This window comes from Mirounga leonina, unplaced genomic scaffold (genome assembly GCF_011800145.1).
Source record: "Mirounga leonina isolate KUSES-001 unplaced genomic scaffold, KU_Mleo_1.0 Mir_353, whole genome shotgun sequence".
Lineage (NCBI taxonomy): Eukaryota > Metazoa > Chordata > Mammalia > Carnivora > Phocidae > Mirounga > Mirounga leonina.
The window spans coordinates 1,748,601-1,770,634 of NW_023270699.1; the positions used below are offsets into that span (position 1 = coordinate 1,748,601).

Consider the following 22,034-nt stretch of genomic DNA (forward strand, 5'->3'; position numbering starts at 1 on the left):
GTCCTGTCCCTGTCCTGTCCCCCATTCTCCATCTCCATCCTTGGTCCAGGTCCTGTCCCCCAGGCCGCCATCATCCGTCCTCATCCTTGGTCCGGGTCCTGTCCCCCAGGCTGCCATCCTCCGTCTCCATCCTTGGTCCGGGTCCTGTTCCTGTCCTGTCCCCCAGGCTGCCATCATCCGTCTCCATCCTTGGTCCGGGTCCTGTCCCCCAGGCCGCCATCCTCCGTCTCCATCCTTGGTCCAGGTCTTGTCCCCCAGGCCGCCATCCTCCGTCTCCATCCTTGGTCCGGGTCCTGTCCCCCCGCCCGGTCCTTTAATCGGACCTTCCTGCGGCACTGCCAGTATGATGTAACAGGCGGTTAATACATACTCCTCCCTGGGCGCCCGCGCTCTGGGATTTTCTGGACGACCCGGGCCCTACAGGAATTTGGATCGCCGTAAGCGGCGTTAACGCACAAAGTGGCCGAGGCCTTGGCGGGGGGTAGGGACCCCGGGACCCTGCGGCCGGGAAAGCCCGGCCGCCGCACCTGCGCCGCTGCCCTGGACGACCGCCCCACTGCGCAGGCGCGCTCCGCGCCCCGGAAGAGTTTCCGTGCCCCGGCGGCGACCCGGAAGCAGCCCTGCGGCGGGCGGGAGGGACCTGCGCTTGGGAGGCGAGACCGGACCGCGCAGCTGTTGCCCGGACGATGGCGGGGACGGCGCTGAAGAGGCTGATGGCCGAGTACAAACGTGAGCGCGGGTCCCGCGCGCCTCCTCCCGCTGTGGTCCCCGCGCCCCGCGGCCCCGCGCCCCCTCCTCCGGCTCTGACGCCGCGCCCCTTCCTTCCGCCCTAACCCCTGACCCTGCACCTCTCGGCCCCCGCGCCCCCTCCTCCCTCCCTAAGTCCTGACCCCGCGGCCCCGCGCCCCCTCCTCCCTCCCTAAGTCCTGACCCCGCGGCCCCGCGCCCCCTCCTCCCGCCCTCACCCCTGCCCCCGCGCCCCCTCCTCCAGTCCTAGTCTCGACTGTGGCCCCGCGGGCTGGGCGCGGCCTGAGTGGGGGGCGATGTGGAAGGTGGGGACTCCTGAACCACTGAGTCCTGCCCGCCTGTTGGCGCCTGGGAGCGGGAGCTTCGTTCCGGTCAGTCGTGAGCCGCCGCGGAGTCTCGGGGCGCGTCCTCTGCAGGGCCCGTCCTCTGCGGGGCGCGTCCTCTGCGGGGCCCGTCCCCGCGGGGCCCGCCCCCCGCTCCTGCGCGTGTGAGCGAGCCCGGACGAGCGCTCTTGGAGCAGTGGGTGCTCGGGAGCGCCGCCTGCGCTTGGTTTGTCTCTGGCTCCTGGAAGTCGGCGCCTTGCGCCCACGCCGCGCGGGGAGGTGCGGGGACGACCGACGCGACCCGCTCAGAAGCCTGTGGTGCATCCGAGGTGAAAGGTCAGATTTTGGCTTTGTCCCTACCTCGGGAACAGGTTTTGAGTCGTGCCCCTGTCGCTCTTCCTCGGGTGGTGTTCAGAAAACCTCCTCAGTGCTTTCTGAGCCCGGAAGATGCTGTAATCTTTGCGGAGAGCAAAGCGAGAAGCGAAAACCCAGGAGCATTCCGTGTCCTGCCCTTTTCCAGCGGGACGCTCCCGCGGAAGAGTCGCCCCAGGTGCTGGCCGAAGGGGGTGTGCTGAACGTGTTCCGAGCCGCTGCTGGACCCCGGGTGGTAGCCTGTTGTGGGGAGAGCGGGGCTGCCACGGCCACGGTCAGGGTTCGCCGCCTCTGCTTACTAGCTTTGCGCTCACCGTGGCCTTGACCTCCGCACTCTGCCTCTCTGGGAAGATCCATGCTCTGCAGGACACCTGTTAGGCAGCTCTCGCTTCTCTGGGCTGTTACTGTTATGATGCCGTGGAGGACACGCTCAGAAGAAGGCTGGAAGTAACCGTGGTCATTGGTAAACACGCACGGAGCTCAGTCTCCTAACCACCTGGCCCTGCGCAGGGAGTCTGTGTTCGACATGAGCAGACCAGGGCGGTGCCGATGTGGGCTCCTCAGAGTAAGCGTTGACATGCTGCTCCCGGCCTGTCCTCTGCTTGTAGGAGCGTGTTTGGGAGGCAGAGCGTGAACGAACAGGGGGTTGGGTGGGAGTGGGGCACTGCTGCCACTTCCTCTTCAAGGGAAACCTGGCTGGGGGCGGTCTGTGCGGGGACGCCTGTCATTCCTGCCATGCTGGTCACTTCTAGACTCTCCCGTCTGTAGGGAAGGAATCGATTAAGCCTGCAAGGGGAATTAGGTTCAGGCGGCTGCTTCGATCCAGCCTCTGCGTTGTCGAACTTGTATTTCCTGAGGATATTTGCAGTAACAAAGATTACTTTTGCTTTTACTGTGTTTACAAAAGCCTCATCCATTATCTCAATCCTGCTGTCAGTTTGCTGTAGTAAAATGCAGGTAACACTTGACTTCCCAAAGTTGTATCACAGAAGTGTATTATGTATGTTTTTACGTGTTAATGTGACATCTTGGGGTATATGTGGAAGGCAGAACCCTAAAAACGTCTCCCTAAGCTTGCTGGCCCCTGCTCGCCCCACCAGACACGAATCTAGCACTGCTGTGAGAGCACTCTGGAGGTGTAACTTAGAGGTTACTGAGTGGCTGACTTACAGGTAGGGAGATTAACCTGGATTATTGGGGTACAACCCAATAATCACTCGAGGCCCCAGAACCGTAGAGGTAGGCAGGAGGGGAGGTTCGGGAGATTCAAAGCATGAGGAGAACTCCACCTGCCGTGATTGGCTTGGAAGATGCATGGGTGGCTGGGAACAGAGGAACGTGGGCTGCCTCTAGAACCTAGGACTGATCCCTGGGGAACCACCATCCCACAGCTGCGGGGACCTGAGTTCTGCCAAGAACCTGAATGAATTTGGGATGGCACCCTGACAGGTAGCCCTACCATGTTGCTGTCTTGTGAGACTCTAAGCAGAGAACCACCTGCCCCTTCTGACATGGAAACTGTGAGGTCTTCAGTGGGTGTTTTTCTTTTCTTCAAGGTTTTTATTTATTTATTTGAGAGAGAGAGCAAGAGTGGCGGCAGGGGGTGGGGGGCAGAGGGAGAGGGAGAAGCAGACTCCCCGCTGAGCAGGGAGCCCGACATGGGGCTCGATCCCAGGACCCTGAGATCATGACCTGAGCCGAAGGCAGATGCTTCACCGACTCAGCCACCCAGGCGCCCCAAGTGGGTGTTTTAAGCCGGTGAGTTCGTGGTGACAGCGGTAGAAAATGAATATAGTATGTCACCGAGGGGAGTTCTGTTTTTGCTGTATCTTAGAAACATCATAAAATTCCAATTAGTGATCCTCATCTTTCGTGAATTAGCATCTAGTTTGTCTTACCACATTTTAAGGTGGCACATCCATTGGAAGGTGGACTTGAAACCGCTCTGTGAAATGGGGTTTCAATAGGTTATTGGGATAGGGTTCAGGCATACTTTTTCATATTTGGGAATAGTCCTGGAACTGCAGAAATTTAGAGGTGGTGGAACCTTGAATAGGATTCTGTTCAGCCCCTGGTTTTTCACATTTTGCAGGAAATTGAATAACAGAAGCAAAATGATTTGCCTAGGTTCTTACAACCAGGAAAAAGGAGAGTCAGAAAAAGAACCCAGATTTTTTTTTTTTATATTTTTAAAATTTATTTCATTTTTATTTTTATTTATTTTTATTTTTTTATTTTTAAAGATTTTATTTATTTGAGAGAGAGAGAATGAGAGAGAGCAAGCACATGAGAGGGGGGAGGGTCAGAGGGAGAAGCAGACTCACCGCGAGCAGGGAGCCCGATGCGGGACTCGATCCCGGGACTCCAGGAACATGACCTGAGCCGAAGGCAGTCGCTTAACCAACTGAGCCACCCAGGCGCCCTTCATTTTTATTTTTAAAGTAGGTTCCACACACAGTGTGATCGAGACTTGAGCTGAGATCAGTAGTTGGTTACTTAACTGACTGAGTCACCCAAGCACCCCAGAACCCATATATTTTAAATGGGTATCTTTTTGATGTTTTATTGTCACACATCATCCAGCCTTTCCGAGAAGTGTTAAAAATAGACTTAGGTATTTTGGGTTTTGCGGGTCTCCTTAACAAAGTAGCACAGGCTGAGTGGCTTAACAAAACAGGAATTTGTTCTATCACTGTTCTGGAGGCCCGAAGGCCCAAATCAAGGTGTCGCCAAGGCCACACTCTGTAGGCTTTAGGGAAGAGTCCCTCCTTGCCTCTTGCAGCTTCTGGTGGTTGCCAGGAATTCTTGCTGTTCCTTGGCTTGTGGCAGCATAGTTCACGTCTCTGCCTGTCTTTGCTTGGCTGTCTTTCCTCTTAGGGAGATGCCAGTCATGGTTTAGGACCACCTTAATCCAGTGTGACCCCACTTTAACAGGATTACATCAGCAAACAAGGTCGCATTCACAGATTCTGGGGGACATACTCAGCCTAGTACCGTATTGAATAAGAACCGCAGACTTGGACGTGGAGAACTGAGTGCCTGATCTTCCTGCACTGGTGCTGCCCCCACAGTCCCCATGTCTCCACTGCTGGCAGCCACCTTCTTCCTTGTTTTGGGGGCTCAAAACCTTAGATTCGCCCTTGATGACTCCCTTTGTTTTCTATTCACATGGAACCTGTTGTCCTACCTTCAGATTTTATCAGGAGTCCCACGCTGGTCAAAGCCACTCACCTGTGGCCTGGATTACTGCCAGGATAGTCCAGACAGGTCTGCTCTGCCATTGCCCCACTTTGTTCTGTCTCAGCACAGCCGAAAGAGATCCCCGTAAGCTTGTCAGCTCAGGTCACTCTGCCCAGGACCCTCTGTTGCCGTAAGAACCAAAGTCCTTGCAATGACCTTGCCTCTCTGACTTCTGACCCTTGTGCCCTCAGCCCCACTGGCTGCGTCCTAGGCACACTTCTCCCTCGGGCGTCAGCACTTCCTTCCCCTGGATACCCTGCTCCCCTGCAGAAGCCTTCCCCGAACCCCCGGACTCCCATCTGTCCCTCTGGTCACCATCCTCTTTCCCTGGCAATATCCCTTTAGAGCTTTTCAAAACATTTCTGTATTGTGAAGTGTATTGTATATGTAAAGGTAGATGGGTCTGTTCAGATGAAAAGTAAAATGAATATCTGTACACATGGCTCCCAACCTAAGAAATAGAACATTTGCGGTAACCTGGAAATCTTTGTGCTTCTTCCCTCCACCCCTGCAAGTTATTGCCGCTAAAGTCTAGTAACTGGTTCCCTTCCTTTTCTTTGTAGTTTTACTGCTTAATATACTTATAAGCAACATACTGTTTATTTTTGCCTGTTGAACTTAATAGTTGAGATGGAACCGCACAGTGTGTGTTCTGAGAACTTTTGCTGAGCACTGATTCTGAGATTTATGCCTGTCATAGCATATAGCTGTGGTTCGTTTTCACAAAGCCAAAATTTGTCCAGTACGTTATGGATGGGCGTTTGGGTTGTTTCCAGTTTTTAGTTATTGTACATAGAATGCTGCTGTGGACATTGCTGGTGCATCTGCGCAAGGTCTGCATCCGGGGTGTACTAACAGTCCGGGAGCACTCCCATAATCCACGTTCCTGGCTCGTTCCCGACTGCTTCCTTGTGCGCGTGTCCCCGTGCACGCTGCCTTGAATGTTCACTGATGCCTTGGTGTTGAGCACGGTCTATGTTCACCAACATGATTGTGAGGCCTGGTGACTTGTGGTTTTAATTTGTGTGTTGTGATTAAAGTGGAGCATCCTGTCGTGTTTGTAGGTGGTTTATGGGTTTTCCTTTGTGAAGTGTCTGTTTGTGTCTTTTACCAAATTTCCATAGAGTAGTTTGTCTTTTTTTATTGATTTGTAGATGTTCTTTGCATATTCTCTATTCCTTTATATATCCCTAATCCACTGTTGGTTATATATGTTGTAAGTATTTTATCCCTTTTTGTTCTTTGTCTTTTCAGCCTTTGTGGTGTCTTCTTTTTTTTTTTTTTAAGCAGTTTTAAGGTTTAACTTATATACAATAAGTTAATATACTTAAAGTTTACAATTTGATGAGTTTTGGTGGATGCACACACCTGTGAAGCCGTTTCCACAGTCAGGATGATGGGCATAACCACTGCCCCCTGAAGTCTCCTCCTGCTTCTGGAATCCAGCTCTCCTGTGCCTTCCTGTGCCCCCAGATCCCGGCCAGTGACTGACCGATCTGCTTGGAGTCACTATAGAATGTTTTGTCTTTTCTTTTGTCATGATTCTTTCATCCAGCATAATTCTGTAGCCATCCATCCTCCGAGTTGTTGCTTTTCTACTGCAGAGTAACATTCCACTGTGTGCACAGACCAGAGCATGTTCATGCATTCACCTTTTGGTGGACCTTTGGGTGGTTTCTAGTTCTTGGTTAATACAAATAAACCTTCAGCAACATTGGTGTGCATGTCTTTCTGTGGACATACATGTTCATTTCCCTTGGGGAAATACATGGGTCACCTGTGAAGTTCATGTTTAATTTTTAAAGAAACAGTCACACTGTTTTCTCAAGTGGTCGTACCATTTTACATTTCTACCGTCAGTGTATTAAAGAGTTTCTGCGGCTCTACTACCTTGTCCACACTTGGTATGGGCGGTTCTTAAATGTTCAGCCATTCTGTTGGGTGTATAGTGGTATCTCATTGTGGTTTTTAAATTTTTTAATTTTTAAGACATCTTAATTTATTCTACCATTTTCTGTGCCTTTTTTTTTTTTTTTAAGATTTTATTTATTTATTTATTTGAGAGAGAGCGAGAGCTTCAGCAAGCACAAGCAGGGGGAGCTGCAGAGGGAGATGAAGAAGCAGGCTCCCCACCAAGGAAAGAGCCTGATGTGGGACTCGATCCCAGGACCCTGGGATCATGACCTGAGCCAAAGGCAGACACTTAACCAACTGAGCCACCCAGGAGCTCCTCTGTGCTTGTTTTTTAAATTAAATTTTTAAATTCAATTTATTAAAAAAAAAAAGAACCCCAAACCAAAACAGGTCACTCATTTCCCCCACCCTCCCACTCCCTTGCCTCTGGCAACCACCGATCTGTTCTTTCTTTGTATGACCTTGTTTTTTGTTTTTTTTTTAAGATTTTATTTATTTTTTTGACAGAGAGACAGCGAGAGAGGGAACACAAGCAGGGCGAGTGGGGAGGGAGAAGCAGGCTTCCCACTGAGCAGGGAGCCCGATGCGGGGCTCGATCCCAGGACCCCGGGATCATGACCTGAAGCAAAGGCAGATGCTTAATGACTAAGCCACCCAGGTGCCCCTATTTTTTAAATATATTTTAGATTCTACGTGTATGAGAGATCATACAGTATTTGTCTTTCTCTGTCTGACTGACTTCACTTAGCATGATGTCTATCCGTGTTGTTGAAAATGGCAACAATTCTTTTTTACGGCTCAGTAATACTCCATTGCGTACAGGCTTACCTTGGAGATATTGTGGGTTGTGTTTCAGACCACCACAATAAAGTGAATATCACTATAAAGCTGGCCAAGTGGATTTTTTTTGGTTTCCTGGTACATATAAAAGTTATGTTTACACTGTACTGTAATCTGTTAAGTGTACAACAGCATTATGTTAAAAAAACAAAAAACAAACAATGTACTTACCTGTGTTTTCTTCATTGTATAAACTTGGCTCCTTTGTTGTAAGTTAATGGACCATATATATGTGGATTTATTTCTGGGTTATTTTGTTCCACTAATCTATGTGTCTGTTTTTATGCCAGTTCTACAGTGTTTTAACTACTACAGCTTTGTGATATAGTTTCAAATCAAAGAGCATGATGCTTCCAGCTTTGTTCTTTCTCAAGTTTGCTTTGGCTACTCTGGGTCTTTTATGGTTCTATACAGTTTTTAGGAGTGCTCAATTTTTAAAAAATGCCATTGTAATTTTGATAGGGATTGCATTGAATCTGTATATTGCTTTGTGTAGTATGGACATTTTAATAATATTAATTCTTCCAATCCATGAGCATAGGGTATCTTTCCATTTGTATCTTCAGTCTTTCATTAATGTCTTATAATTTTCTTTTTTTAAAGGTTTTATTTCTATTAATTTGACAGAGGGAGAGCACAAGCAGGGGGAATGGCAGGCAGAGGGAGGGGGAGAAGCAGGCTCCCTGCTGAGCTGGGAGCCTGATGTGGAACTCGATCCCAGGACCCCAGGATCATGACCTGAGTTGAAGGCAGATGCTGAACCAACTGAGCCACTCAGGCGCCCCAGTGTGTTGTAATTTTCAGTATACAGGTCTTTCACCTCCTTGGTTAAGTTTATTCCTAGTTTTTTATTCATTTTTATGCAATTCTAAATGGGATTCTTTTCTTAATTTCTTTTTCTGATAGTTCACTATTAATGTATAGAAAAGAAACAGATTTTTGTGTATTGTTTTTGTTTGTATCCTGCAACTTTACTGAATTTGTTTACTCTAACAGTTTTCTGATGGAGTCTTTAGGGTATTTTATGTATAATATGTCAGCTGCAGATAGTGACAGTTTTAATTCTTCCTTTCCAATTTGGGTGCCTTTTATTTCTTTTTCTTGCCTAAATGCTCAGGCAAAGATTTTGAATACTCCGTTGAATAAGAGTGGTAAGAATAGGTATCCTTGTTTTGTTCCTGATCTTAGAGGAAAACATTCCAGCTTTTCACCATCGAGTCTGGTGTTGGCTGTGGGATTTTCATATATGGCTTTTATTATGTTGAGGTATGTTCCATCTCTGCCCACTTTGTTGAGAGTTATACATGGATGTTGAATTTTATCAAATGCTTTTTTGCATCTGTTGAGATGATCATATGAATTTTATTCTTTTGTTAATGTGTGCATATTGACTGATGTGCAGATGTTGAACCATTCTTGCATTCCTGGAATAAATTCCACTTGATCATGGTGTATGATCCTTTTAATATATTGTTGAATTCGGTTTGCTAATATTTTGTTGGGGATTTTTGCATCTGTGTTCACCAGGGATATTGACCTGTAATTTTCTTGTGGCATTCTTGTCTGGTTTGGTATTATGATGAAACTAGCTTTGTAAAATGTTCCCTCTGCTTCTTTTTTGTTTTTGGAAGAGTTTGAGAACGGGTATTAATTAATTCTTCTTTGCATGTTAGGTAGAATTCACCAGTGAAGCCATCTGGTCCTGGACTTTTGTTTGTTGGGAGGTTTCTGATTACTGATTCAGTCTCCTAACCAGTAATCAGTCTGTTTAGATTTTCTATTTCATCATGATTCACTCTTGGTAGGTTATGTGTTCCTAGGAATTGGATTCCATTTCTTCTAGGCAATTTGTTGGCATACAGTCGTCCAGAGTAGTCTCTTACGATCCTTTGTATTTCTTTGGTGTCAGCTGTCACATCTCCTCCTTTGAGTCTTCTCTCCGTTTAACTCGGTGAGTCTAGCTAAAGGTTTGTCAATTTTATGTTTTCAAAGAATCAGCTCTTAGTTTCATCATTTCCATTGTCTTTTTAGTCTATTTCATTTATTTCTGTTCTAATGTTTGTTACTTCCTTCTGCTATTTTGGACTTCATTTGTTCTTTTTCTAGTTTCTTGAGTTGTAAAGTAAGGTGGTTTATTTGAGATTTTTCATGTTTCTTGACATAGGCATTTATCACTATGAACTTATCTTTTAGAACTGTTTTTGCTGCATCTCATAAATTTTAGCATATTACATTTCCTTATGTTTTAATTTTATGTCTCAAGGTATTTTTTTCTTTTGATTTCTTTTTTGACTAATTGGTTATTCAGTAGCATGTTGTTTAATCTCCATATATTTGTGAATATTCTAGTTTTCTTCATGTAATTAATTTCTAGCTTCACATTATTGTGATCAGAAAATGCTTTATATGATTTCAGTCCTCTTAAATTTGTTAAGACTTATTTTGTGGCCTAACATGTGATTTGTCCTGAAGAATGTCCCACTTGCACTTGAGAAGAATGTGTATTCTGCTGCTTTTGAATGAAATGATCTGTAAATATCTGTTAAGCCTATCTGGTCTAATGTGTCATTTAAGGCTAGTGTTTTCTTACTGATTTTCTGTATGTAAGTGGGGTATTAAAATCCCCTACTATTATTGTATTGCTATTTCTCCCTTTAGGTCTGTTAAAATTTGCTTTATATATTTAGGTGCTTCTGTGTTGGGTGCTTAAATATTTACAAGTGTTACATCCTGTTGGATTGACTCCTTTATCGTTACGTAATTCTTTTGTCTCTTAATACAGTCTTTGTTTTAAAGTCTGTTTTGTCTGATGTAAGTATAGTTGCTCCAGATTTCTTTTGGTTTCCATTTGCATGGAGCATCTTTTTTTATTCCTTCACTTTCATGTGTGTGTCTTTACATCTGAAGTGAGTCTCTTGTAAGCAGTATATAGATGGGTCTTGATTTTTTTTACCCATTCAGCCATTCCCTTTTGATTGGAGAATTTAGTCTACTTACATTTAAAGTAATTATTGATAGGCATGTGCTTGTTGCCATTTTTGTTAATTGTTTTCTGACTTTTTTTTTATAAGATTTTATTTATTAGAGAGCACAAGCAGGGGGGAGCGGCAGACAGAGGGAGAGGGAGAAGCAGGCTCCTCACTGAGCAGGGAGCCCGATGCGGGACTCGATCCAGGGACTTCAGGATCACGACCTGAGCCGAAGGCAGTCGCTTAACCAACTGAGCCACCCAGGCGCCCCCCTATAACATTTCTTGTAAGGCCGGGTTAGTGGTGATGAACTCCTTTAGCTTTTGTTTCTCTGGAAAACACTTTATCTCTCCTTCACTTCTGAATGATCGCTTTGCCGGGTACAGTATCTTGCTTAGAGATTTTCCTTTCAGCACTTTGAATATATTGTGCCACTCCCTCTGGCCTGCAGCGTGTCTGCTGAAAATTCTGATAGACTTGGGGGGGGGGTTTCCTTGTACTTAATAAGCCGTTTTTCTCTTGCTGCTGTTTTGTTTTTTTTTAACCTCCTTCCCCCCCTACCCCAACCCCATCTCCTGCTGCTTTTAAGATTCTCTCCTGGTCTTTAATTTCTGACATGTAATCATAATATGTCTTGGTGTGGGTCTCTCTGGGCTTCCTGGATCTGGATGTCTGTTTCCTTCCCCAGATTAGGCAAGTTTTCAGCCATCATTTCTTCAAGGAGATTTCTGACCTTTTCTCTCTCTCTTCTCCTTCTGGAAGCCCCATGATCCAAATATTAGTCTGTTGTTGTCCTATAAGCCCCTAAGCTATCTTCACTTTTTTTCCATTCTTTTTTCTTTTGCTGCTCTGGTTGACTGAGTTCCACTGCCTTGACGTTGAGCTGTCTGGTCCTTTCTTCTGCTTCATCGAGGCTGCATTTCAGGTCAGCTGTTGTAGTCTTCACTCTGTGACTTTTTTAATTTTTTTTTTTTTTTAAGAGAGGGAGAGTGAGTGCAGGGGGAGGGGGGCAGAAGGCAAGAGAGAATCTCAAGCAGACTCTACCTAGCGTGGGGCCCTCCTGCACAGAAAGACCAGGCTCCTGAATCTGTGGCTTCTTGCTTTCCCTGGAGCCGGTAGCTGTTTAAGAACTCTTTCTTCATTGGTTAGAGTCCTCTGGGACCCATGGCATAAGTCCAGCTGGTCGCTAGAGTCAGGTGATGTAGGGAAGTCCCCAGCAGCAGTCATAAAATTTGGGGCACCAGATGAGTGAGCTCCTTCCTGTGTGATACTGATTATTACAGTTTCATGGGACCAGGAACTCAAGCATCCCTGGCCTCCAGAGCCATGATCAAGAGGTGTCCCATAGGTGACAGCCCCAGAAATCAGGACACTAGCTGTGTGTAAAAGCTCCCTTCAGGGAGATGCTGGTGCCCTGGAGCGTGGCAAAGGGAGAGGGCGAAGGTGGCGCCCTAGTCTCTGTCCACAGAGAAGAGTGTTCTAGCAGGCTCTTGACGTGTGTGTGTTAAATCAGATGCCTGTCCTCAGGCTGGTGCTCTGATACAAGCAGGTGAACCTCCTTCACTTAAGTCTGGGCACAATCCACGGGCTCCCTCTGAGCTGGGCCCTGGGACAGGTGAGTCCCAGCATGCAAGCCCTTTAAGGGAGGTTTCACAGATTGCTCCTGTGTTGTGGGTCTCGGGATGTGAGTCCCATGGGATTTCAAAGTTAGGTGTTTTGGGGGCTTGTCTATCTAAGTGTATGTCTTAAAAATTGGGGTGCTGCTGTGGGGTTTGAACCTTTTGCTCCTCAGGGAGAAGCTCTGGGTTTTGAGTTTTCTCCTGGTTATGAGATACTGCGAGGAAGTGTTATGATTGTATCCCAGCCTCTCTTAGCTGCTTCCGTGTGGTTTTCTCCTCATTTGCTTGATGTGCACTTATGACCCAGCCAGTCTTTAGTGTTTTTGCTTTTTTTCAAGATTTTTATTTTATTTATTTTAGAGAGAGAGTGTGCGTGCACGCGAATTGGGGGGGCAGAGGGAGAGAGAATCTCAAGCAGACTCCCCACTGAGCACAGAACCCAATGCGGAGCTTGATTCCATGACCCTGAGAACATGACCTGAGCTGAAACCAAGAGTCGGAGGCTTAGCCAACTGAGCCACCCAGGCACCCCCAGCCTTTTAGTGTGTTTTTAAGAGGAAATTGTTCTGTATGTAGCTGTAGACTCTGTGTCCGCGGGAGGAGGGGCGCTCAGGGTGTTCCTAGGGTGCCATCTCCTCCTTCCTGGCTTTGATTTGTGCTTTCCTTTTTTTTTTTTAAGATTTCATTTATTTTCTTAGAGAGGGAGGAGAGCACGCACAAGCAGGGCGAGTGGCAGAGGGAGAGGGAGTGGGAGAGGTAGAAGCAGGCTCCCCGCTGAGCAAGGAGCCCAATATGGGACTTGATCCCGGGACCGTGGAATCATGACCTGGGCTGAAGGCAGATACTTAACCCACTGAGCCACCCAGGCACCCCGATATCGCTTTCCTAATGACTGATGACAATGAGCATTGTTTTGTGTGTTTCCATGCCATCATAAGTGTCTTGAGTCTTCTGCTGATTTTTAATCCTGTGTATTGTTTTTTTAGTAAGTTGTAACAGTTCTTTATATAATGTAACTACTAGTTTTTCATTGGATATTTTGTAAATATTTTCCCTTAAACTGGGGCTTGCCTTTTTTTAAATTGTGGTAAAAAACCCACATAATTATATCTTCTTTTTTTTAAGATTTTATTTATTTATTTGACAGAGACACAGGGAGAGAGGGAACACAAGCAGGGGGAGAGGGAGAAGCAGACTTCCCGCAGAGCAGGGAGCCCGATGTGGAGCTCGATCCCAGGACCCTGGGATCATGACCTGAGCTGAAGGCAGACGCTTAATGATTGAGCCACCCAGATGCCATATAATTTTATCTTCTTACCAGTTTTTAAGTGTACATTATGGTATTGTTAACAATATGCATATTGTTATATAGCAGAGCTTTAGAACTCCTTGGTTTTGTGTGACTAAACTTCTGCACCCCTTGAACAGCACCTCCTGTGGCTTGATTTCTAATTTCCGTAACAGTGCCTTTTAAAGAGCAGAGGGTTTTGGGGGCGCCTGGGTGGCTCAGTTGGTTAAGCTTCTGCCTTCGGCTCAGGTCGTGATCCCAGGGTGCTGGGATCGAGCCTAACGTTGGGCTCCCTGCTTGGCAGGGAGCCTGCTTCTCCCTCTCCCACTCCCTCTCCCTGCTGCTCCCCCTGCTTGCTCTCTCCCTGTCTCTCTCTGTCAAATAAATAAAATCTTAAAAGAGCAGAGGATTTTTTTATTTCACTGAAGTCCAATCTATTTATTTCTAAAATATTTCATGCTTTCTATGTTAAGAAATCCTGGCCTCCGACGAGATTACTACGATTTCCTCATATGATAGAAATCGTATGTTCTCGATGATGTTTAGTTTTAGCTTATGTTTAGATTTGTGACCCATCTAGAGTAAAGGTTTGTTTGCGCCATGAGGTGAAAGTCAGGGTTCATTTGCAGATTACTTACAAATGGCCATCCACCTGTTCAAGGACCGTGTTCGTTTCCTAGGGCTGCCATAACACAATACCGGAGACTAGGGGCTTCAACAACAAACTGTTTTCTGATGGTCTGACATCAGACTGTGGGCAGGCCTGGCTCCTCTGGAGGCCCCCCTCCTGGTCGGGTGGACGCCATCATCCCTGGGTCCTCACGTGGTCGACCCTCTGTGTGTGCCTGTGTCCTGAGCTTCCAAGAGCACCAGTCATGTTGGATTGGGGCCCTTAGCGACCTCATTTTAATTTAATCACCGGTTACAGACCCTAGTTATAAGCTTTTCTCCACTTTGCTTTCTTTCATTTAGTATATATTGGAGTTCACTGTAAACTAGTACATAGAAGTGTGCATCTTTCCTTTTCCTAGCAGCAAAATACTCCATTGGTAACTATATCATGATTTGACTGGTTCTCTAGTGATAGATGTTTGGGTCAAATTTCCAGTGTTTTGCTGTTACAAATAATCCTGAAATGAATAGCCTGATGCATGCATCTTTTCCTGTTTTTACCAGTGTATCTGTCTCTCGTGGTGATTCTGAGATGTGGGATTGCTGGGTCAAAGGTTGAGTTTATATTGCATTTTGTGTGGTGGCTCTTTTTTTTTTTTTTTTTTTACATTTTTTTTATTCTTATGTTAATCCCCATACATTACATCATTAGTTTTAGATGAAGTGTTCCATGATTCATTGTTTGTGCACAACACCCAGTGCTCCATGCAGAATGTGCCCTCCTCAATACCCACCACCAGGCTAACCCATCCTCCCACCCCCCTCCCCTCTAGAACCCTGTTTGTTTATGGTGGCTGTTTTTTAAGCCCCTATTAAAAACATGTTTTTAACAGATTAACAGTCTCAAGCATTCAGTGCTATAGTTTGTGCAGATTTCTCTGATATTATTAAGAGTTTTTCTTTTTGAAGTTGCTTTTAGTAGTAAACAGGAAGCCGTGTGTGTGTGTGTGTGTGTGTGTGTGTGTGTTTGGAGAGAAAACCTGAGAAAGGAGAGTGCAGTCAGGAAACATTCCCTCATTGTAGTTCTTCCCTGACCAGTAGGTGCCACTGTTGAATCAGGATGCGGGTGGGCCGGCCGCTGGGTTCCAGGTCTCTGCAGTGGCTGTGTAGACCACCCTCCGCCTCCCCAGGAGGAGGGGGTCTCAGAGGGAGGTTCCAGCAGGCCACAGATGAAGAAGAAAGCCAGCTTTCTGGGGGAAGCTCCCTTTCAAGGTTCCGGAAGAACAAGTGGTATCTTTTCCTCTGTCCTGCTCTCAGGCACCCTCCCGCTGCCTCCCCCCCCAAGGAGTTTGTAACTCATCTGCTTTCACTTGGTGGGTTTCTTCTTATACTAAGTTGATTTGACTTTAGACATGAAAATGAGACTGGATTTCAGATGCTTGGGTGTGTAGAGCCTGGTGAGCTGGGTTCTGGGGTCCCCTGGGCCTCTTCTCCTGGTCTGCTGTCACGCAGAGACGGGAAGAGGGGCTGAGACAGAGTCTGTATTGCCACACCCGGGGGGCTCAGCCTTCCTGGTGCCCCTCCTCATTCGCACCTGATTCTCCCTCCGTGAAGCCTTTGCTGTCCTGCTTCCCGGGCCTCCTCTGGGCGGCTCTGCCGCCCCTTCTCTTCCCGCATGCTTCCAGGCTGGCATGCCCTGGTGACGCACGTGGCTCTCAGCTGTGCCTGCACCTGTTCCTGGCCAGGTGGTCTGTCTTAACAGCTGTTCCTCTTCCTTGTGGAGGACTCATTTGTGGCAGAAGGTTGAGCATTCCCATTCCCGGTCCCTTCTCCCGACATGGCGGTAGCACTCCCTAGTCATTGTGGAGACCTGACGGTGGTCTCTGAGTTTCCAAGTGTCCCCTGGGAGGACTGTTCCAGCGGCTCCGTCTCTTCCCTGTGCACGCAGCTCCCAAATTTATACGGCTAGTGTCGTTTCTCCCTGGAGCTTCACACTTGTTCCTCCAACCACCTGCCTGTTCTACTTCTTTTTTTTTTAAGGTTTATTTTCCTTATTTTAGAGAGAGAGTGAGAAAGAGTGGCGGAAAGAGGCAGAGGGAGAAGGAGAGAGAATCCCAAGCAGACTCCCTGCTTGAGCTCAGAGCCTGAAGCGAGGCTCGATCCTGCGACCCCGAGATCATCACCTGAGCCAAAATCAAGTCAGACGTCTAACCGACTGAGCCACCCAGGCGCCCTTTTACTTGTCTGTTTACTAGTCCCACTTTCATGTGTTTAAATTAGAATTCCTGCTTTCCCCTCAGACCTGTCCCTTCCCGTTCCATCCCAGGAATAGTGCTGCCGTTCACTTAGTTGTTTGGGCCAGGAACCTGGGACCAGCCTTGTTCATCCTCACATGCCACATCCACTTCTCTCTACCTGCAGAACAGATCCCCAGTGGCACCATTTCTGACCTGCCACTCTGACTCAAGCCATCATCTTCCCTGCCTGGACTGTTGCAGTAACAACTTTTAAAATATATTAATTTGAGGGGCTTGGTCAGTTAAGTGTCTGCCTTCGGCTCAAGTCATGGTATCAGGGTCCTGGTATTGAGCCCAGTGGGTGCGTGTTGGGTTCCCTACTCAGTGAGGAGTCTGCTTGACCCTCTCCCTCTGCCCTCCCCCCACTCATGCTCTCTTTCTCTCTTTAGTCTCTCAGATAAATAAAATCTTAAAAAAAAAGTTTGAAGTGAGGTAAATACAGCTGGTAAAGGACAGGTGCAGGGAAAGACATGTTCCCCTCAGTGAGCTCTCAGAGCATCACGACCCAGGGTAAGCAAGAAGTCTGCCAGCTCTCCAGAACCCCACAGTGTGGGACCCCCCACCCCCCAAAGCAGCTCTGTCTTCACAGGATAATCACCACCTTGCTTTGTTTTTCCACCAAAGCATGCGTTCTTTAACATTGTAGTTTAGCTTGCCTGGATTTAATGAATGTAATCTATCAGTAAATGTAGTTATGTATTGTGTATTCTGTGTTGTATGTATATATGTAGTGTGAGGGTTTTTTTGTAAAGATATGTACAGACCTGGCTTCTTCACACGACTTTATGTTGTGTGTAGCTGTGCATCATTTATTTTCATTTTTGTTCCATTGTATGACTATACCACAATCTCTTGACCTCTTCTTCTATTGATAGATATTCGGGTGTTTTCATTTTTTTGGCTATTATGAACAATACTGCTGTAAATACATAGCACATACACAACAGAGTATTACTCAGCAGTAACAAAGAAGGAGATCTTGCCGTTTACGACAACATGGATGGAGCTAGAGGGCATTACGCTAAGTGGAATAAGAGAACGAGCATGTCAAATGATCTCTCTCACATAGGGAATCTTAAACAAAACAACTCACGGATGGAGTACAGGTTGGTGGTAGCCATGGGGGTTAGCGGGTGAACAGAATGGGTGAAAGTGGTCAGAAGGTATAGACTTGCAGTTATAAAATGAGTAAGTCCTGGGGGTGTAACATACATCATGGCAACTACAGTGAGCAATGCCGTATTGTACATTTGAAAGTTGCCAAGAGATCTTAAAAGTTCTCATCATAAGAAAAAACAATTTGTGAGTGTGTGTTGGTGGATGTTAACTAACTAGACTTGTGCTCATTTCAGAATATATACAAATATCGACTCCCTGTGTTGCACACCTGAAACTAATATAATATGAGAAGTCAATTATATCTCAATTAAAGAAAAGAAAAAGGAACCCCCTCCAGTATCTCCTTCACAGCAAGGCCTTTCTTGCCTACCGTGGGCTGCATCTTTCTCTCACTTTATCGTGTTCTTCTCTGTACTCTTCCGTACCTGAAACTCTCTTTTCACCTGTGTTTCCTTGTCTGCTACCTGTCGTCCTTCACTAGTACATAAGCTCACTGAAGGCAGGGACCTTGTTGGTCCTTCACCCCTGCGTGTCCACTGGCCAGAAGAGTGCTTGGCAGAGAGAAGTGTGATTGATGGGTAGTGGTTGGCCACTTCTGGTCATGTGGGCCACGCAGGGCCACTCAGACCACTGCCCCATGGCTTTGGGTTGTTCCTCAGAGCTTCAGAGAGGACCAAGAAGCAAATGTAAGGATAAAAAAATAGCGTCTGCACTTGAATGGTTTTGTGGCTAGAACTGTAACTGTGTACTTTTCAATACATAAAATTATGTAGCAAAATAGAGACACATGACAGGCTTTCCAACTAACAGCTGGAACAGTATTTTCATGACAATAGTGAAATATTTAAATTGTCTGGGGTTTATGGTTTCGATTCGTTGTGGCCCTTCATCAGTGACCTTAATGAGTTCTCACTCTCACTCTTCACGCTGTTATCCTTGGTGTGAGTCTGCTTTCTCTGTCTCTTCAGGGAGAGTGTGAGGTGTTACAGTATCGAGCTGTGTGATTACGTCCCGGGACATTTCATTCCCCCTTATTCTTCCAGAGGCGGATTCTGCGGGGGTGGGGGGAGGGGGATGTTAATCATTTGTTCCAAGGCTCTCTGCATGGCAGCATGTCGGTTGCTCCCCAGAATCAGAAGCGCTTCCGCTGGCTAGAAGCCTTCTTGGACGTGTCTCTTGGTGCACGATGGGCACACTTTTCGGTGTGGTTGTACTCCGGAGAGGAGGTACTGGCTGAGGGTACTAGCTGACGGCAGCCTCGTTTCCAAAGTGCTTGTACCAGTTGACCCTCCTACCTGTAGGGCGCGGCTGCGGCCCCTTGGCCAGGCAGAAGCTTCTCGCCGGTTTTCTTACCTTGGGCTTCTGGGTGGTTCTGGTGGGAGGGTAGTGCTGTCCCGTGGTGGTTGAAGTCGTCCCCCCCCCCCCCCCCCCTCCCCCGGCCGCTCTCCTTTTTTTTTTTTTTTCTTGCCCTTTTGGTTTTTTTTTTTTTTTTTTTGGTGACGTGTCTTTTCAAGTCATGAGCTTGATTTTCTTTTGGGTTGTTTATATATTTTTATTGATTTGTAAGGTGTTCTTGAGAAGTCCAGATGTGAGCCCTTTGTTGGTTATGTCTGTGCTAAGTATCTTCTTCCTCTCTGGGGCTCACCTTATCATTGTCTTAAAGGTGTCCTTTGATATCAGAGGTTCTTAATTTCAGTGCTATTAATTTTACCAGTCTTTTCCTTTATGGTTAGTTCTCTTTGGTTATTAACTTTATAGTGAGTCCAATTTAAGAAGCATTAAGATACTCTCCTATATTATCCTCTCAGAAATTTATTGTTTTCTATTTCATAAAACAACTGAAATTAATTTTGGGGGGAGTCTGCTTTATTGAGATAAAATTTGTAGCAATAAAATGTGCTACTTTAAGATGGACCATTCCTCGAGCTTTGACAGGTGTACCCTGTGGCATGGCCGTCTCTACGATCAGGATGCAGAACGTCTGTGGCCCCGGAGGGTTCCCTCATGCCCTTTGCAGTCCCTTCCTGCTTCCCGTGGCCCCTGGCCCATAGCTCCATTTGATTTGCTTTCAGATTACCGTAGTTTTGCTTTGTCTAGAATTCCATGGACATTGAATCACACAGTGCGCCAGACTTCGCTCACTTAGCACAGGGCCGTGAGAGTCGCCCATGGTGGTGTGCTCCTTTCTGTTGCCCTTGCTTCTCCACTGTACGAGAGACTGCGCCGTGCTCACGCACCCGCGGCTGCACATCTGGCCGTTTCCACGGGGGCTGCTGTGAAAGCAGTTGCTGTGAACACGCACATCAGAGTCTGGGGACGTGAGTTCATTTCTCTTGGGTAGACGTCCACCGGTGGAATTGCCGGGTCTCAGGTAGGAATTGCTGGGTCTCAGGTAAGCACAGGGTTAAACTGTTTTTATTAGGAACAGCCAAACTGTTCCCAGCGGGTAACCAGATCATTTTGTATCTTGACCGGTAATGCACGAGAGATTCAGTTGGTAAACTTGCCAACACTTGGTATTGCCAGTCTTTTTAATTTGAGCTGTTCTGTTCTAAGTAAAAATATTTCTACTAACGAAGATGTGTGGCCGTATCTTCTTGTGGTTTTAATGTTCACCTCCCCAAGGCTCACAGTGTGGAGCAGCTGTGATGTGCTTCTTTGCCATCCGTGTCTCCTTTGGTGATGGTCTGTTTGCATCTTCTGCCGTGTTTAGAAAACGTACGCCCCGGGTATCTCCTTCGCTCTGGCACGGCTGCCCCTCTCTCAGCACTCTGACAGCAGGCGTGCGGGGCCGGGGGGTTTCTGCAGATGCCAGCCGGGTGTCCCGCAGTTGAACTCAGTTCCGACAGCATCTGCCTCGAGACAGCATCAGACCCCACAGGTCAGGGACTCAGTCCCACAAGACTGCTCTCTCTCTGCCCGCCTTTCAGGTGCATTTGAAGGTCCAGCTGGTCACCTGTGCTTCTGACTCATGGGCTCTAAATTGGAGGTTCCCACAGCCCCCTCCTCAGGGTCGATTAACTTGCTAGAGTGGCTCGTAGAACTCAGGGAAGCAGTTTGCTCATGTTTATCGGTTTATCATAGAAGGATGTGATGAAGGGTACAGATGAGCCACCAGATGGAAGAAATGTGTAGGGTAAGGTGTGTGGGAAGGGATGGAACTTCTGTGCCCTCTGTGGGTGCACCCCTCTCCCAGCACCCCCACATGTGCACCCGGTGGAAGCTCTCTGGACCCCGTCCTGTTGGGATTTACGGGGGGTCCTCACGGAGGCCTGCGATGACTCATTGACCCATTCCCAGCCCCTCCCCCTCCCTGGAGGGGCGGGATGGCCTGAAAGTTCCAAGGGGGGGGGAGGGACGGGATGGCCTGAAAGTTCCAAGCTTCCAGTCACTGCTGCTCTTTCTGGGGACCAGGCCCACCCAGGAGCCCCCCCGAGTCACCTCATTAGGACAGAAGATGCTCCGAGTGCTCTTGGACGTAGGCAGTGAGGAGGGCCCCAGGAGCGCCGTGCCGGCCCCGGGTCAGAGACCAGTATGGAGATTTTCTATTATTTCACATGCCCCTTTTCTCCTTTGTCTTATATATTTTGATTTTGATCTTTTTTTTTTGGTAGCGTGGGGGGAGAAACTTTATTTTTTTTGCTTAAATATTAGCATCATTTGTGGAAAAGACTGCCCTTTTAACCTATGTTGAGGTTAGGGATACCGACCCCTATACAGTTGAAAATACATGTGTAACTTTTGATTCCCCCAAAACTTAACTACAAATCGCCTCCTGTTGCCCAGCAGCCTTAAGGACCATGTACACAGTCAACACGTAGCTTGTATGTTGCAGGCATGAGCACTGTGTTCTTCCAAGACAGACAGCTGGAGAGGGAAGGTTACTAAGGGCATAAGGAGGAGTGGACCATGTTGTTCAGGGCTGCAGCTGTGTTTGCACGGGTCTGTTTCTGGGCACTCTCTGTTTTGTTCCCTTGGTCCAGTTCCCTTTGTGCTGGCGTCCCCCTGCCTCACCCAGGCTTCGTAATAAGTCTTGGTGCCCTTCGATGGACTTCTCAACTTACTCTTCTTAAAGAGTGTCTTGGCTGTGCGCGGTTGTTTCCATTTTCATGTATCTTTTAGAATTGTCTTGTCGCATTCAGAGAAGAAGCCTTGTTGACATGTTGGCTGCAGTTGCGTGGAATCCATAGACTGAGTTTGAGGAGGACTGAGAACTTCCTAACGCTGAGGGCTCAACCGGTGAACTTGCTCTGATCTCCATTTATCAAGGTCTTTAAAGCTGTGATGGTTCTGGCACGTTACAGATCTGCACATCTTTTAAAAACGTACTTCTGCGTGTTTCCCATTGTAATTGCTGTCTTTGTAAGATTTTTCTAGCTTACTTGTACATAGAAACGCAGTTTGGTTATATGTATGGACCTCGTAATCAGCAATGCTTGCAATCTTTCTAATAACGCATCTTGTTTCTTTTGGACTTTGTTCGTATGTACGCATAGCACCTGTGAGTAATGACTGTTTGACTTCCCCTTTTCCAAGCCTTTTATTTGGCAAGGATTTGTTAATTTTATGTCCCTTCAAGGAACCAGTTTTTGGGTCAGTTTATCTTCTGTTTGTATGGTTCTTACTAGACCAGTGATGTGTTCGGCACTTGGGCCCAGTAGGAGGTGTATCTGTGGCCTGAGTCCTTACTCCCG

At 47.1% G+C, this 22,034-nt stretch overlaps 1 protein-coding gene across 6 annotated transcripts in view; it reads left to right on the forward strand.

Moving 5' to 3' along the window:
* The first annotated feature begins 603 nt into the window (after positions 1–603).
* The window catches only part of UBE2G2 (ubiquitin conjugating enzyme E2 G2), a 41,963-nt gene continuing 20,532 nt past the window's right edge, over positions 604–22,034 (forward strand). The window contains exons 1-2 of one of the 6 annotated variants that reach the window (XM_035030049.1): positions 10,787–10,790; positions 19,317–19,319. Coding sequence is in view for 3 of the 6 variants with exons in the window: in XM_035030046.1 (XP_034885937.1) it covers positions 687–729 (43 nt within the window). In the remaining 3 variants the exon portion in view is untranslated. Of the gene's footprint in view, positions 730–1,373; positions 2,008–7,235; positions 7,255–10,786; positions 10,791–19,316; positions 19,320–21,287; positions 21,610–22,034 lie in introns of those variants that run through there. The other 5 variants (XM_035030046.1, XM_035030048.1, XM_035030047.1 and 2 more) reach the window with 5 other exon arrangements.